The following is a 16508-nucleotide window of genomic DNA, read 5'->3' as shown; positions in this document are numbered from 1 at the left end:
AGGAACCCACAGCAGGACTTTGTGACTGATTGACAAGTAACCCTGAGGGTCCTCGGTGCTGGGGGTCAGCCAGACTGTGCCCACCATGCAGGGAACGCAGGGGAAGGGAGCTGGGGAGCAGCACAGCAGGAGCAGACAGAAGGGCTGTGAGCGCGGCAGCGACCCTGCACAGCGCTCACCCGAGAACCCCCTGCTCAAACTGGCAGTGCCGCAGCCACACACAAGCCCGGGCCCTTCCTGATCCTGGGCCGAGGCCAGGCTCCCCACAGCCAGCCCTCCTCAGGTCCTGACCCTGCACGGATGGCCGATTTTGGCCAGGGCACCCCATGCCAACGCTCCTACGGCTCAGCTCTCCTCAAGGAGTACAAGAAAAAATTCCTAACTCTTTGGAGTCAGGGCTGGGATTGCCACACGCTGGCACAAGCAACTGGAACCAGAGGGGAGACCCGAGGTGCTGCCACCACCAAAGGTAAGAGATCCTCATTTGCAAAATCTCACTTGAGGGTGGCCGTCTCCTCCCATGTGGCTCCTTGGAGGAGCAGAAAGCTCGGGTCGAGCTCCGGAGTCCCCTCTGGGGGTGAGGATGAGTTGTCTCCCCGTGGATGGGCCCAGGGTTGGAGGGCACAGGGCTGAAGCTCTGTCTTCTCGGGGACAGCCAAGCCTCACCTTCTGTCCTTTGCCATGTACAGGCCTCAGCTTCTTCCTCCCTCAGATTTGTCTGGGGCCAGAAGCCGAAGGAGAGAAGGCTCTCAGTTAACGGTTAACCGGTGCACGGTTAACGGTTGGACCTGATCATCTTGTTAGCATTCACGAAGACACATAAGCCACAAAGTGATTATATGAAGGTGCTTTTATTAGGCGCTGGAAGTTAGGGGCATGCCTGCCCAAATCTAACTTCGTCCGATTTGTTCACTCAGTTCTCTTTTATCTCCTAAAATATTACATATGCATTAAGTTTTACAACACATCTATGCATATTCATTTCCTAGCTCCGCCTAGCCCCGCTTTGTATGCTAATTATCTAATCAGTCCTTCTGCGCTTGCATATCACTCTCTGGTGGTCGTCCGGGTGGTCGTCGGGATGAAGTAAGATGTCTTCATCAGAGTTGAACTTTTTACCTTTACCTACCAGTAAATTCTCTGATGATTGCCCGTGTGGGATCTGTACCACTTGTGTCCATTAACCCAATTACTAATATTCCATCCGCTAAGAATTTTATCCAACCAGCTTGTTGTCATATCTTTCTCTTCCTGTTCTGCATCTTGTTCCACTCGAGCCAGTTGTTCTATGTCATGTTCTATATCAATAGTCACATTTGGAATGTGGATGCAGCAATGATCAATACGATCTTTTAGAAATCCACATACTCCATGTTCCGTTAATAACAGCGTATCTAATGCCAATCGATTTTGTAGCACCATTTTAGTTGTAGCTTGTAGTTGGATATTAAAATCTCTAAAGCCTTACTTGTCCTGTAAGTTTATAAATCGTTTCTCTATTTCGATAAGCAGCTACCTGTGCAAATAGAGATTCTAATGCCCAACTGAATTTTAATTCTATCAGTTCCTTTCATTATGGCAAAATCTTTAATCAATCCTACCAGTAAATTCTCTGATGATTGCCCGTGTGGGATCTGTACCACTTGTGTCCATGGTACCTGGTCCTCCCTTTTTCTTCTAGATCCTTTTTGGTGGGCTACCAATATCCCTTTATCCAATTTTGGATATACCAATATTTCTCTTATCCCATAATCTGTGCTATTTTCATGTGTTACTATGCACCGGTAGTTTCCTTCGTTGACATTAGTAACACTAAACAGGGTGTCAACCCCTACTAACAAATACCTATATCCCCTAGTCCTAGGTAACTCTACAAAATCAACTTGCCAGTAATCTCCTGGTTCTATCCCTACTCTCACTCTTCCCATTTCAGCATGTTTTCTTGCTACTGGATTATTTTTCAAACAAATCTCACACTTTGACGTTACTGATTTTGCCACTGTTAACATATGTGTAGAGATAATGCTACGTTTTAAAAATGTTACCATTGCCTCTGCACCCCAGTGACACTCATTACGTCTTATCTGAAGTATTTCTCGCATCACCAAGGGGGGTATTACTACCTGGCCCGTAGCGGTTACATACCATCCATCAGAGTTCTTTCGGGCCTTTAGGAGATCTGCTAATTTCTCATCCTCTGGCGAATATCTTGCTTCCTTGGGAAGATTAAGACGAGTGGGGCCTGCCTTGAGTGGTACCAAAGCCATCACATTCCGCACCTTCCGAGCAATTTGTCGAGCTGCTTGATCTGCCAACCGATTCCCTTCTGATATCTTCGAGGTTCGTCCTTGATGGGCTTTGCAGTGCATGATAGCCACTTGTTTTGGTTTTTGTACCGCATTTATCAGACTTAACACCTCCTCGTGATATCTTATATTGGCCCCTTGTGAGGACAACAGCCCTCTTTCTTTCCATAATACTCCATGAACGTGGACCACTCCAAAGGCATACTTTGAATCTGTCCAAATATTTCCCATCTTTCCTTTACTCAGTTCCAGTGCTCGAGTTAGGGCTAACAGTTCTGCTCGCTGTGCTGATGTTCCAGGTGGTAAAGGTTTGGCTTCAATTACTGTCTTCAGGGTTGTTACTGCATACCCTGCATATCGTGCTCCATTCTTCACAAAACTACTACCATCAGTAAAAAGTTCCCAGTCATACCTTTCAAGGGGTACATCCTTCAAATCTTCAATCAAATCCATTCAAATCTTCAATCTCAGAGATCTTCTCCAACCTAAGTGATTCCATGATAGTTCAGCAAGTGTCAAACTGTCCAAACAAATTCTGTCATACAAAAAGGCAGAAGTAAATCCTTTAAAAGGTTATAGTTATAATTTGGAAAGAAGGAAGATCAGCTATTAAGACTAGAGATGTAAATCCTAGAAAGGGAAAATGCTAAAAGAGTTTGGAAGAAATCTTCTGACTGGTCTTAAACGCTCCGTTGCACTTCGAGGGAAACTCATTAACTCTTTAAGGACTGAAGCTGAAAGTACAAGTTTTGTGTCCTGAAGGGCATAAAATTATTGGAGAGTGTCCAGAGGAGGTTGCTGAAGATGGTGAAAGGTCTGGTGGGCAAGAGGTGTGAGGAGCAGCTGAAGTCTCTTGGTTTGTTCAGCCGAGAGAAGAGGCGACTGAGGGGAGGCCTCATGGCGGCCCTCAGCTTCCTGAGGAGGGGAGTGGAGGGGCAGGCGCTGATCTCTTCTCTCTGGGGACGCGAGGGAACAGCACGGAGCTGGGACAGGGCAGGTTCAGGCTGGGCGTTAGGAAAGGGTTCTTCCCTGTGAGGGTGGCTGCCAATACTGATGCCTTGTTTGAGAAGTGTCCCATGGTGGTGGTTCTTCCAAATCCAGGTCACAGAAGAAGCAGAGAAACAGCCTGCATGTTTTCCTTGCAGCAATGTCTTGACAGGCACTTTGTGAAAGCCAGCAGACACAGGCGCTGAGGAGAGAGGAGGCTTGTGAGAAAGCTGCATTTGCTCAGCATTTTCTGGCTGATGTTGTGGCCTCAGTCTGCAGCGCTCTTGCTGAGAGCGGCTCTTCCTGTGACTCAGCTGAGAGAGCTTTGTAATTTCTTCTTTTTCCGTGTGCTAGCGCCCAAAGTATGAAGATGATGGCAATGCTGAACACAGAGGGCTCCTGGTTTTGAGAGCCCTTCCGCCTCTTTCTTAAGCATTCCCTGAGTAAGGGAGAAATGAGTGGACAGGAGAAACTGGACGATCCTGTTGTCTCACTCCCAAGCCCTCGTGCAGGTCGAGGGGGCTCTGGCCCATCTCCGTGATGGTGGGGAACTGCAGGAAACAGCCAGGGCCAGAGAGGTTTCACAAAGCTCACCCCTTTAGCTATTGATCAATCTTCTGCTTTTGTTAGTTCAGCAACACCTCTGTTCTGGTTTGGTTTTGCAGCACTGAATTCATTAGAGAGCAGAAGTGGGGGACAGCCCTGCTCTTGTGAGAGAGCCTGAGGAACCCCTAACAGTGCCGAAGGGCAGCAAAAGTACGATTGATACCAAGATCATGTAAAATCCTTTTTTCTCTCTTTCTCTTCCCCCATTTCTTTTTTATGTATTTACTTATTTATTTATTTTGACGGGATGCATGAATGAGAACCCTTTATTGTAAATACCGTGCATCTGAAAGGGTGAGCCTTCAGCCAGACGTACTGGCAAGCTTTGGCTCAGCCCCAGAACTACATCATCATTGGCATAAGCACGACTGGTTGGGCAGAGGGCTGTGACTGGAGTGCTGCGAGGGACGGTCCTAGGCTCATCAGGAGGGATAGGCAGGGCAGGTGAGGCAGGGGGCTGGCGCAATGACACGGTTGAGAGCCTCTGAGTGAGGATTAAGGGACAAACCAATTAAATGGATGTTGTGGGAGTTGGAGATAGGCCTCCCATCCCGGGTGACTACACGGCTGGATGGTTCAATAAGGAATTAGGCAATGTCTCCAGATCAGCTGCCCTTGTCCCTAAGTGGGTGGGTGACTTTGGGTTGCCAGATGTTAGCAGGGAAGGACAAGGAACAGACACAAACAGGTCCAGGAAATTCCTAAAGCACCTCGATGATAACTTCTTGATCCAGGTACTAAGGGAGCTGACTCGGAAAGGTGCCCTTCTAGATTGCTGCTTGTAAACCGAGAATGTCTCCTGCGTGAAGTGGCGAATGGCAGCCATCTTGGCTATGGTGGCCACAAAGACGTCGAGCTGAAAATCTTTGGTGATAGGAAGAAAACTGCCAGTAAAACTTCCACCAGTGGCTGTGCCACTGCCGCAGACTCACCACCGGGTGCCGCCTCAGCACAGGTTGGTGGAGCCAGAGTGGTCTGGGGGGGTGGTGGTGGGATTTGTGTCCCCTCATCTTTGGGGAGCACCACGTTGTCCTCTGAGGGGAGTGGCGGCTGCCCCCTGCTCCTGGTCAGGTTCCAGGGAGCAGGGAGCAGCTGCCCCGGGAGCAGAGGATTCAGGAGAAGCGGTGGTGGGGGACCGGGGTGGATGGGGGCCTGCAGCAGGCAGGAGCCTGTGGGGTGCAGGGGCTCCCTGTGCGGCATGGCCCCCAGGCCTCAGCTCCAGCGGCGGTGGGGCACCAGTGTCCCCATCACCATGGGCTGACCCCAGACACAGCTGGGGGGACACGGAGGAGCAGCGGGTAGGGGCAGCACCGCAGGTGGGAGCGGCACCACACGAACTGTGAGCCCGGCACCCCAGACCAGGCATTGGCCTTAGGCAGCAGGTGGAGGATGGTGGGGATGTGAGCGGGCTGGTATGGGATCAGCATCGCTCCAGGGATGGGGGCAGCAAGCAGGCCCTGGAGACAGGGGTGGGGGTAGTTTGGGGTACTTTCAGGTTAGTAGGGTTTCCTTGGTTTTCCACCTCCTCTCTTTTGCAGGGGTGCCAATGCTGCTCCCATCTGTGGTGGAAGCGGGCCCTGTGGTACCGCCACTGGTACCATGGAGCTGTGATGGGGAGCCAATGGGCCGGCTGTCTGTAGGGGTCCCCAGGAGGTGCCTGTCTGGGGTGCTCGCGGTGGGTTGGGGGATGCTGGGGCTGGGGCTGCTGGGGCTGGAGTTGCCAATACCAGCATGGGCGGGGGAAGCTGGGGCTGGGCATGCTGGCACCAAGTTGGGGATGCTGCTACCAGTCCTGGACAGAGATGCCGGTAGTGGTGCTGGGACCTTGTGGAGATACCAATAGTGGAGCTGGGGGCAATCAGGGTGCTGGAGGTGGTACTGGAAGCGGGACAGTGATGTTGGTACTCGGGTGGTGATGCTCTTACTGGGGCCATGCTGCTGGTACTAGGACAGATTTGGTGGGGCATCTCCACTGGTACTGGGATGCTGATGCTTGTACTGGGACAGCAGTGCACGTAGTGGGACAGCTGTGCTGGAACTGGGACGGTGATTGTGCACCTCAAAGACTGGTCAGCCCCGTGGAAGTAATGGCTGCATTCAGAGGCGGGGAAGAAGAAAGAAGAGGTTCAACAAAAAGAGCAAAGATCAGCCACGCTTCTCACAGCATCTCCCTTTGCAAAGGCGAGTGCCCTTCAAAGCCCACAGACACCGTGTCAGCTCCTTCAACTGGCTGCCAGCCTGCGACTTGCCACCCGCAGAGCATGAATGCCATCACCTTGGCAATTCAGGAAATCATTGGGTAACATTCCCTAGTCTCAAAGACAGATTCTGTAGCCGGATAAATCACCATTGGAAATCGGGTAAAACACGAGTTTTACTTGAAAGCCTATGAGCAAGAAGTGTAAGCTGAAATGCAGAATTTCTTCGGAACTCTGCTGTGACGCTGTGCCAAGCCGTGAGGTCACAACACCTCTCCGTGACGCTGCGAGGGCCATGAGGTCCCAACGCTGCTCCGTGACACCGGGAGGGCTGCGAGGTCACAATACCTCTCGGTGATGCAGTGCTGGGCCGTGACATCCCGACACCCCATTGTGACGCTGGGCCAGCCCACAGGCACTGCTCCGCACCGGTCCTGACAGCAGCACTAGCTGCAGCTGCAGCGGCGGTGGTGGAAGCATGGTGCGAGTGTGGGGAGCCACGGCCCCTGCCTGCGTCCTCTTCCTCCTCCTGGTGGCCCTGTGTGCCCGGGGTGCCCAGGCTGCGCCATGGCGACCACCGGGAGCAGGTGGGTGGGCAGGGCCGGGGCCAACACCAAACCCTGGGCGGCATGGTGCTGCGCGGCACGCGTATGGATGGAGGGGACGGGGACGGGATGGCAGCAGGGCCGGGCGGGCACCGCGGGCAGGGGGCAGGCAGGAGGCAGAAGCCCCGCAGGGTGGCACGGTGGGGCCGTGGCTGCTGCGGGGTTGTTTCCTGCCGGGGGGGCCGGGAGCGGCGCTGGGGCCGAGAAGCCCGGGTCTGAGCCCCTGTGGGGCTGAGGCCGCTGGCCCCTCTTGGGAAATTTCCACCTGCATCTTTGTCCCGTGACATTGCCTCAGCCCCCTCAGTCACTGCAGGGTGCTGGGGAAGAGGGAGAGCACAGCATGCCATGGCAACGTCTCTCATCTCTGCTTGATTTTAGATGATGACGATGTTGGCTCTCGATATCCAGCTTCTCAGCTGGATCATGGTTTGGAGCCTCAGGAGGATCCCCGAGGTACGTTGCGAGTGTGCTTCCTTGAAGGAAGATGGCTAATGGGCTGTAATAGTTTATTCGGGGTCTTCCAAGTGCGTTTGTGCCTTGAGGGGGCTTGCACAAATGAGCCCTGAATATTTCTTCACTTGGAGAGATGCCACCCCTGCCCCTCTCCACAGAGAGGGAAGAACCCAGGCTTTTCTTCCTGTTTGGGCCATGTCATTACCTGAGCCCCAGCCAGTGCCTCCCGGTCACTGAGGAAGAGGCAGGCCCCAAGAGGCAATGGAAGCTCCCCTTACCTGTGTCTGATCCCACTTGTGCCCACAGGCAGTACTGGTCAAGTGCCTCCATGGAATCCTGCTCCTGAGCCTGCCAGTATGGGTCCCACAGGTGGTAAGTTGTCCGTGTTCATTTCCTTGCTGTTTGTTAAGGGTTTGTTGAGCTAGCTCAGCAAGGGTTCAGCTGCTCACTGGCCAGGGGGCTTCTCCATGACAAACATGGATGATCATTTTTCCCGGGGTCTGCACGCTCCCCCTGCAGTGGGGTCTTCCTTTGTGTCCAGCAGAGATCTTCCCGTAAGAAACACCTGAGGGGCCACATCTTTGGCGGCGTGGTCCCTGCGGGGTGTTGCGCACAGCCTGGAGAGAGGATTTGGGAAGAGGCCAAGAGGGAGCCTCCAGCTCAGCAGGCCCCTTTGCGGCTTTGGAAATCCTGGCTCGTGTCTGGGTCCCACATCCTTGCCTGAGCCCCCTCCAGTCGCTGCAGGTCACTAAGGAAGAGGTAGATCACACCATGCACGGGGAATGTTTCTCTTCTGTGCTTGATTGCAGCAGTTCTCGTAGGCTCTGGCTACTCGACACCTCAGCCTGATGTGGACCACGAGCCTCAGGTTAATCTGCCAGGTAAGTCAGCGGAAGGCAGGAGCATCTAGGTGCTGCAGAGCCAGCAGGCACCTTGCGCTTGAGTTGAGACCTGGGGTGGGCACGGGGAGGGCCCTTCTCCGGGCAGCTCCACGCATGCTTAGTTTGTACCAGCACGGTGCCACTGCAGGCACCCAGCAACTGTTTGCAAGATGCTCTGGAGTGGCAGGGAGAGACGAGTGCCGTGGAGCAGTCCCCTCTTTGAACCGCATTCTCTGTCACTCTGGTCAGAAGGAGTATGTTGGCGTAGTTCACAGGAGGGACTCCACTTGTGTTTACAGATGGGACCGAAGGCGAAGGTGATCCAGGCTCCCAGATGGGTTCCAGGACTGAAGCTCTGGGAGATGGCCTGGGTAAGTTGTGGCTTTTGACTTCCTTTGAGAGCTGCCAGCTCAAGCCCAAACGTCAGCCAGGCATCTCTGCAGGTGGGAGGGTATAGACCGGCACGTGTGTGTGTGCCCTGTCAAGGCACGAGCCCTGGTATGCTCTCCTACTGAGCTATTGATGTAGATGGCACTGGGACAGAAACTTCTCACGGGGCTTTGGTTGCAGAAGTGTCCCCAGGGAGGGCTTTGCCAGATCCTCGGCTGCTTCCGGCGCTGGAGCCCAGCTGGTATCCCAGGGGTGGGAAGTCATTTCACTGACTTCACAAACTAAGCCCTGCTTCTCCAAATTGCACTGGTGCCAAAGTTAACTTCCTACTTTCTGTTCAGGTCCTCTAACAGCGAAGGACAATGCTGAAATAAGAAAATCTTCCCCAACATCCTCTGACATCGTAGAGGATATCATAAAGGAGTTAGAGGAGGCAGCACCTGGTGGGTATATTTCACTCTGTCCGCCATAAGACTTGGGAAGCTGAGGTTCTAAATCCATGTGTGGACACACCGTAACCTGCACAGCAGGAAGGGATGGATCAGAGCGGAGACACTCAATTTCACACCTGGCAGGCACTGGTGAGCGCCAGAGAAGGCCGAGAGCCTCTGCTGCCGCTTGTGGGTCACGCCGTGTCCCAGGGGCAGCTGCTAGCCCAGCACTACCATAAGTGGTCCGAGCTGTTCCGTGCAAACATTGGTATCCAGCCAGCAGCAAAGGGCTTCTGCTGAACTTGTGTTCAGCTCCCGCACAGCGCTGCTTGCAGCTGGGCGAGTTCAAGGCAGGAGGCACAGCCCAAGCAGTCCTTGCTGTCTCATTTGCCGGGAGACACATGTCACTGCAGGGGAAAAGCACCCTTGGCGCTTACCTCAGTTTCAGCTGATTTAGCTGTCCAATTCTAGTTGGGTTTCAAATGACTTGGCTGTGCTTCTCCTCTTGTTTGGGGACTGTGGGCTCTTCCCTGATGCCCACGACTGTGCCCACAACATGGTTCAAGAGCTTGCGGCTCAGCCTGATGTGTGTGACTCTTGCCCTTCCCATGGGATGGAGTCAGCATGATGGGATGGACATGCTTCTCAGAAGGGCTGTTCCTGCCTCTGAACTGGATGCAGCTTTTTTCTGTCCTCTTTGAAGGCACGAATTGAGCAACATCTTGCAGTGTGCCAAAAATGCACTATGTGCGATGTGAACAAGAAGATCTCCTGCAATCTCCTGGTCTCGCAGCAGGCCAGATTTTGCTGTCTGTGCTGGTAGACTGCCAGGAGTCGAACACTTAGATTTTTCTTTGTGAATGACATGTTGTGTCCTGGTTCCAGTTAGGACAGAGTTAAGTAGCTCATAGTAGCTGGTAGGGTGCTATGTTTTGGATTAGGATGAGAAGAGCGCTGATAACATGCTGATGTTTTAATTGTTGCAGAGCAGTGTTTACACCAGGCCAAGGACTTTTCGGCTTCTCGCTCTGTCCTGCCAGCGAGCAGGCTGGGGGTGCAGCAGGAGCTGGGAGGGGACAGACCCAGGACAGCTGACCCAAACTGGCCAAAGGGGTATTCCATACCATCTGACGTCATGCTAAACAATATATAGGGGTGGCTGGTCGGGGTGGGGGGCCGGCTGTTCGGGGATAGGCTGGGCATCGGTCAGCGGGTGGTGAGCAATTGCATTGTGCATCACTTGTTTCGTACACATTATTATTATTAATACTATTATCAGTATTATTATTGTTATTTTTTTCCTGTCTTAATAAACTGTCTCTATCTCAACTCACAGGCTTCACTTTCCCGTTTCTCTCCCCCATCCCACGGAGGGAGGGGGGAGGGTGAGCGAACGGCTGTGTGGTGTTTAGCTGCCGGCTGGGTTAAACCACAACAAGCACTAATGAAATAGGCCACCATACAACGAAACATAACAGTCTCCGCTATCACAAATGAGTATCACAGAAAAAGAAACGCAAGGTGTCTCAGACAAGTTATATAAACAAAAAAGCCTACCTAGGTATAAAATCTGACTGGTTGGAAATAGTGGTCAGTTCATAGATCTGTGAGCTGGAGTTAACGGACAAAGCAATCAAGCTCTTGCTGATGTTCAGAGACCTTGCAGTAACTGAAGTGATATGATCTGCATATGGGGCTTCCAGCATTATAGAGAATTGGTTCGCTTCAGAGTTCCAAGCATACAGTGTTGTTATATCCTTACCAGCTAGGAGGACATGGACTACATGGAGCAAAGAGGAAGAGAATATTTTTTTAGTCATATATTTAAAAGTTACTGTCTTAATGCCAGAAGTGCACTTTGCAGAACACTGATTACACTGACTTTTAAGGTCTGATAAATACATATGAAAAAATAAAGACATGCATTTCTGAAATTCCAGCATTATATACTAGGATTTGAAAAAAAAAAAATCTCATTTAAGTCTTACCTAAACCTGAAGGAGGCATGAAGACATGGATATTTCTTACATCATGGACTGGAAGAGATTGGAAGTGTCAAAAAGTAGACTGCCCTGTCTCCCAGACAAAAATTTCAGAAGAATTTCCAGAGTCTACCAAGGAACAAAATGACAAAACTCACATTATTTTGCTGCCTTTTAGTTAAATCACACACTGGTGGCCATTCAAAAGCCAGAGTCTGGCAGCTTTAATTATGAAGTGACACTGATTGTATTATTTTCCTTATTATTTGGTGCATAACTTCGATGCAAGAACATTAAGACTGACATTAGACAACATCTAATTGCAAAGAAACCTGTGGACTGCAACAAAAACTTTTTAGTAGCCATAGAGACAAAATGACATATAAAATGTCAACCTTGTAATAAAATACACGTATACTTTGCTGACTAGTGATCTGTGTGTGGCACAAAGCTCAGAAAAGCTTAGAAAGAGTGTGATAAGCAGGTAGATTAAATAGAGTTATTATTTCCCATTGTTACTGGGAAAGCATTTCATTTGTTTTGTAAGTATTTGAGAACAAGCACAAGGCTTTTATTTTCTGAGAGAAAAAGTAGAGATTACTTTCATAAAATACTTACTAGGGTTAAATGCTTATTGAGTACTGTCACCCCCGCAGTGATTCCAATAGCTTTCTAAACTCCTTTACCACAAAGGCCTTTGCTATCAAACAAGCCATTGTATACTCAGCAAACTCATTCTTTGTTTTCTGCTAAATACCTTTTGCAATAATTACAAAGACATCAGATCCAGAAATCCAGGACTCCATATGTTTTATTTCCTTTGCTGGTACTTGATGAAGCTTCCTAAACTCGTTGTTCAACCACTGATACAAGAGAATGTTTTGGCTGGTATTTGACAAAGAAACTAACAGGTACGTAAAGCCTCCTCTAGGAAACAGGGCTATGTCCACAACTCCATAAAGTGGAAGCTGATGATGCAGAACAAATATGTCTTTATTCCACTGGAAAACCTGTGGAAATACAAAAATCTTTTCTTTATATATTCATAATTAGCACCGAGAGAACTAAAACTAAATGACATGCCAAAAAAAATGGGAAGATTTATGGTGAACTGAATTCCTATATTCTTAGGTGGACTGTACTTTAAAGTAGAAGCCCACTGGTAAGTAATTGGTAATTAACCCTACTGCAAGAAGCTGTGCCTGCTCTTCAGAGGAACAGGTTTATATTCAGAAGCTACTTCTTTGTTTACATGCTACATTTCAAAACTGAAATAACAGTAGCAATAAAAACAAACCAGATGTAAATTATACACTCAGGTAGAGAGTATTTATACATCCAAACAAGTCTGGAATTTTAACTGTTATAAATTTCCAATAGAAACAAAAATAATATGTCAGAAATACATGCTTATAGATTTACTTCCTTTCATTATCCTTTCAGAAATAAGCAAACTACCCACATTAAAGCCAGAGAAGACTGAAGAATATTCAAACCTGGATGGAACTGGAACTGTTTGTGTGACTCACAATAATCAAATAGTCTTCTTCCTCCACTGCAAAATGTTTCACACGTCTGGTATCCAGAACAGAAAGAGTCTGTATCTGCAAGGGAAATATGAGGGTGACTATGTTTATCTACATATGTATATAAACAAATACATTTTATATTACATTGTATATAGTGAGAAAAAGTACGCATAGAATGTTAAGAATTCCAAAATTATGTATAAAACTATACATGAAATAGCTTTTAAAACTTTATATTTTATATATATATATATATATATATATAAGCAACTAATTTACAGAATTAACATAACTTATCATACATTTTCCAGAAAATGTTCTATGACTTGATTGCTTGAGAATTTCTTCCCCCACTTCCAAGCAGAGCTACAGGCTGGGAGATGAGTGGTTGGAAAGCTGCCTGGCCGAGAGGGACCTGGGAGTATTGGTTGATAGTCGGCTGAATATGAGCCAGCAGTGTGCCCAGGTGGCCAAGAAGGCCAACAGCATCCTGGCCTGTATAAGAAGCAGCGTGGCCAGCAGGGCTAGGGAAGTGATTGTGCCCCTGTACTCGGCTCTGGTGAGGCCACACCTCGAGTACTGTGTTCAGCTTTGGGCCCCTTGCTACAGGAAGGACATGGACGTGCTCGAGCGAGTCCAGAGAAAGGCAACGAAGCTGGTGAGGGGTCTGGAGAACAAGTCTTATGAGGAGCGGCTGAGGGAGCTGGGGTTGTTCAGCCTGGAGAAGAGGAGGCTCAGGGGCGACCTTATCGCACTCTACAGGTACCTTAAAGGAGGCTGTAGAGAGGTGGGGGTTGGTCTGTTCTCCCACGTGCCTGGTGACAGGACAAGGGGGAATGGGCTAAAGTTGCGCCAGGGGAGGTTTAGGTTGGATGTTAGGAAAAACTTCTTTACCGAAAGGGTTGTTAGGCATTGGAATGGGCTGCCCAGGGAAGTGGTTGAGTCACCATCCCTGGAGGTCTTTAAGAGACGTTTAGATGTTCAGCTTAGTGATATGGTTTAGTGAAGGACTTGTTAATGTTAGGTCAGAGGTTGGACTAGGTGATTTTGGAGGTCTCTTCCTACCTAGACAATTCTGTGATTCTGTGATTCCCAGGTAATCCTCCCTGCACCCTCAAATGTAAATATATAAAAAATACAAACAATGTAAACAACTAACTATGACAAACTTACATCACTGAAGTTATGTAGTATTTTAGGACACAAAACTAACTCTTGTCACACAGAGTGCTTTTTTCTAAAACATGGCCAGACTGGAGGACCTCCCTTGGTCCTTGCCAACCCATACTATTTTAAGATTTTAAAATTAAAATCGATTTACCCACAACAATCTGTGTCCAGCCATGAATGCATACACACTGTTGTTAGAAGCTCCCTGTGTGGCTCCTCCATGAGTAACCACAAGGTAGGAAGAGGCTCCAATTTGGAAAGACACACAACTTGTAGGATTCCACATACTGAAATTCTGCAAGAAGAATAAAAAAAAAGTAAGATTGTGACTTAAATTCCTTATTAACTAGCATGTCTGGTGTTCAAAAACAAACATTTACCTCAACAGGAACAAATACTCCTTTCCACTGGTAGACAGTAGAAAACAAAGCTGGAGGCATACGCAACAGAACACCGTACAGGATTTCTCTTGAGGTAAAGAAACACCAACCAGATGCTGATTCTTCCACAAAACTTTGCAAGACAGATAGGACACTGATACCACCCCCTGCAATATAGTAAAAAATAAAATAAAATAAAATAAAATAAAATAAAATAAAATAAAATAAAATAAAATAAAATAAAATAAAAACACTATTTACTATTATATTACTCTTGAGATCTTTTCTAACCCCATTCCCATTATTTACCTCCCAAAGCCAGACCTAGTATGAGAAATGATGAAGTTGTGTCTTAGTATTTGTTATAAGTGTATATAAATACATAGAAATGTTACAATGCTAAGGATATAATGAGAGTTAAGCAGTAAATGTATTTTTCATTCATTACAACTGCACATGGAAGACATATAGGCAATTTGAGTCTGACTCATAATAATTGATCTTGGAATTTAGCTAACAAGAGAATTAGCTAGATAGCAAGTAGTAAAGAAAAAAAAAAAAAAAGACAAATTACAAAATGTTCATGTTTTGTTCCCCATTTACAACATGTTCATGTTTTTATTCCAAGACGGTCCCTAAGCACCGTCTTGTCAGAACTAAACTCCAGGAGCTAGACTCTTGCATGTCACATGTCATTTATACTGTGTTAGAAAGATCCTGAGTTACAAGTAGTACGGAACAAATTTTATTACACACACACAAATAAATAAATAAATAAATGGCTAGTGACAATAATGTTCATATTAGCAGCAAAGACAGAAATAGAGATTACTGAAACTGGCAGAAGTGGCTGATGACAAGGTGATTCTTAAGCAGCTAAAGTATTTTATCTACTAAATCTTACATAGGAAAATATTAACTGAATTGTGTCTGAATACTTGAATTTACATTCCCAAGCTACATCTCCTGTATGCTTGGCTACTCTCTTACTATCTCCACTTCTACAAAAGCAGTGGACATTCTCTGTAAAGTGAACGTACTGATGCCAAATGCAGTATCTGATGATGTCTCCCACTCAACGCTCACAGAAACGTTAAGCCCATTACTCCGTGAAACTTTCAAATAAGCTGTAGTGTTGGCTTCTTCAATTATGATGAAATTTGTCCTAAATGTGAGAATCATAAAAATAAGGAAAAAATTATTTTATAGTATATTCATTGCTGTAATAAAAATAAGATTTTTACTGTACAATTCCAGATGCAGAATATACAACAGAAATAAAAAGAAAATATTAATAACAGGTTTCAGTATCTGATGGACTGGTAGCTACATTAATTAGGGTTTCCCAATGATCCTTACTACAATCATGCAAAATCATAGGCAATTCAACAAAATCTTTAAACAGACTGAAATTTAAGTATATTAAATTCACGTAATAAATGTTTAGATAATATTATTATTAAATATTAATATAAATTATTAACTCTAAATATCAATGTATTAATAAAATAGCATACATACATTTTTTATTTAAATAGTAAATTTATTTAATCTGTATGGTTTCAGCTGAATGGTTTTTAAAAATGGCAGTCCATATGTGTCACTTGCTTCTGAAAAACAGCCTTCAGTGAAAGTATATTTTTTACAGGTTTAAAAATGAAAGTAAATTATAAAACGTATGACTTCCTGGACACTGATATGAGGTTTGGAACTTTTAACATGGAATACTATCAGTGGAATATGTAGGCACTAGTGAAGTATTAGTTTATAAAGAAAAATAATAATAAATAAATTGAAATTTTGGATTATGAATAGTCCTTTTTATGCATTTTTCTACTCTTTTGTTTAGCAGTAATAGTATTTCACAATACCTTTCAAAGTTACAGATTTACAAATTGGGTTGCTGAATTTCTTTAATGCGATCCATCAAAAACAAAATTGTAGAGAAATATTATCTCTTTGGAGTATGAGCAACTATCTCCTTTTTACTGATCAGTGTAAAGTACCTATTTCCAACTGTATAGATGCTGAAAAGCCCTAGTGGAGCCTGGTTTTGTAATATTGTAATCATAGTTTCCACTCTCGTGCCTAGTCTGGCTCCTCCAGTTGGATTGAACAGGGTGACAATGAAGTGCTCATCCATTTCTGGTTCTTCATCTAGTACCGCAGAAATATGCAGCGTCTGATAACAAAACAAGCATACAATGTTATTGAGACATGATAACAGATGATGACACAGCTCTATCAGAATGTGCTACCTTTTTTTTAAATTTATTTCACTATAAGGCTTTGGATAGCATAGCAGGAGAAGAGCAGCTCATGAAGCTGGAGAGGACAGAATTGAGGCAAGCTCAGACTGAGTTCAGACTGAGGTTCTAAAGCCATCCATCTAGTGGCCTCCATTGGTGCAACACTAAGATGAGCATATTCACTTTTCGTTGTTGTTGTTCTCTTTTCTTTCTTTTCTCATCCTACGATCCTCTGAAGTTTTTGATCCTAATTTCATACTTTTGTTCTCTATTTATTCCATACATTTTTGGGTAGTTTATACTCACAACACAGCTATAAGTGTAATCAGTTAAGTTGGTTT

The 16508-nt window shown here is 46.6% G+C and overlaps 1 protein-coding gene and 1 pseudogene across 2 annotated transcripts in view; one reads left to right on the top strand and one right to left on the bottom strand.

Annotated features, from left to right (window-relative positions):
• The first annotated feature begins 9 nt into the window (after window positions 1–9).
• Window positions 10–9981, top strand: LOC310891283 (uncharacterized protein). The gene is made up of 6 exons (XM_083853546.1): window positions 10–469; window positions 4634–4854; window positions 7081–7155; window positions 7462–8407; window positions 8768–8869; window positions 9844–9981. The coding sequence occupies exons 1-4, from the start codon at window positions 301–303 to the stop codon at window positions 7573–7575; spliced, it is 579 nt and encodes a 192-aa protein (XP_083709672.1). The 5' UTR covers window positions 10–300; the 3' UTR covers window positions 7576–8407; window positions 8768–8869; window positions 9844–9981.
• A 429-nt stretch (window positions 9982–10410) lies between these two features.
• The window catches only part of LOC310891290 (adhesion G-protein coupled receptor V1-like), a 74362-nt pseudogene continuing 68264 nt past the window's right edge, over window positions 10411–16508 (bottom strand). The window contains exons 42-49 of the transcript in view: window positions 15925–16100; window positions 14959–15083; window positions 13919–14085; window positions 13690–13833; window positions 12336–12443; window positions 11597–11849; window positions 10846–10968; window positions 10411–10637 (exon numbers count right to left, since the gene is read on the bottom strand). The product of the transcript in view is annotated as an adhesion G-protein coupled receptor V1-like (transcript). The remainder of the gene's footprint in view (window positions 10638–10845; window positions 10969–11596; window positions 11850–12335; window positions 12444–13689; window positions 13834–13918; window positions 14086–14958; window positions 15084–15924; window positions 16101–16508) is intronic.

Source organism: Anser anser (genome assembly GCF_964211835.1).
Source record: "Anser anser genome assembly, contig: HAP1_SCAFFOLD_127, whole genome shotgun sequence".
NCBI lineage: Eukaryota > Metazoa > Chordata > Aves > Anseriformes > Anatidae > Anser > Anser anser.
The sequence above is the reverse complement of the archived record's forward strand: the minus strand, read 5'-3'. Positions and strand labels throughout refer to the sequence as shown.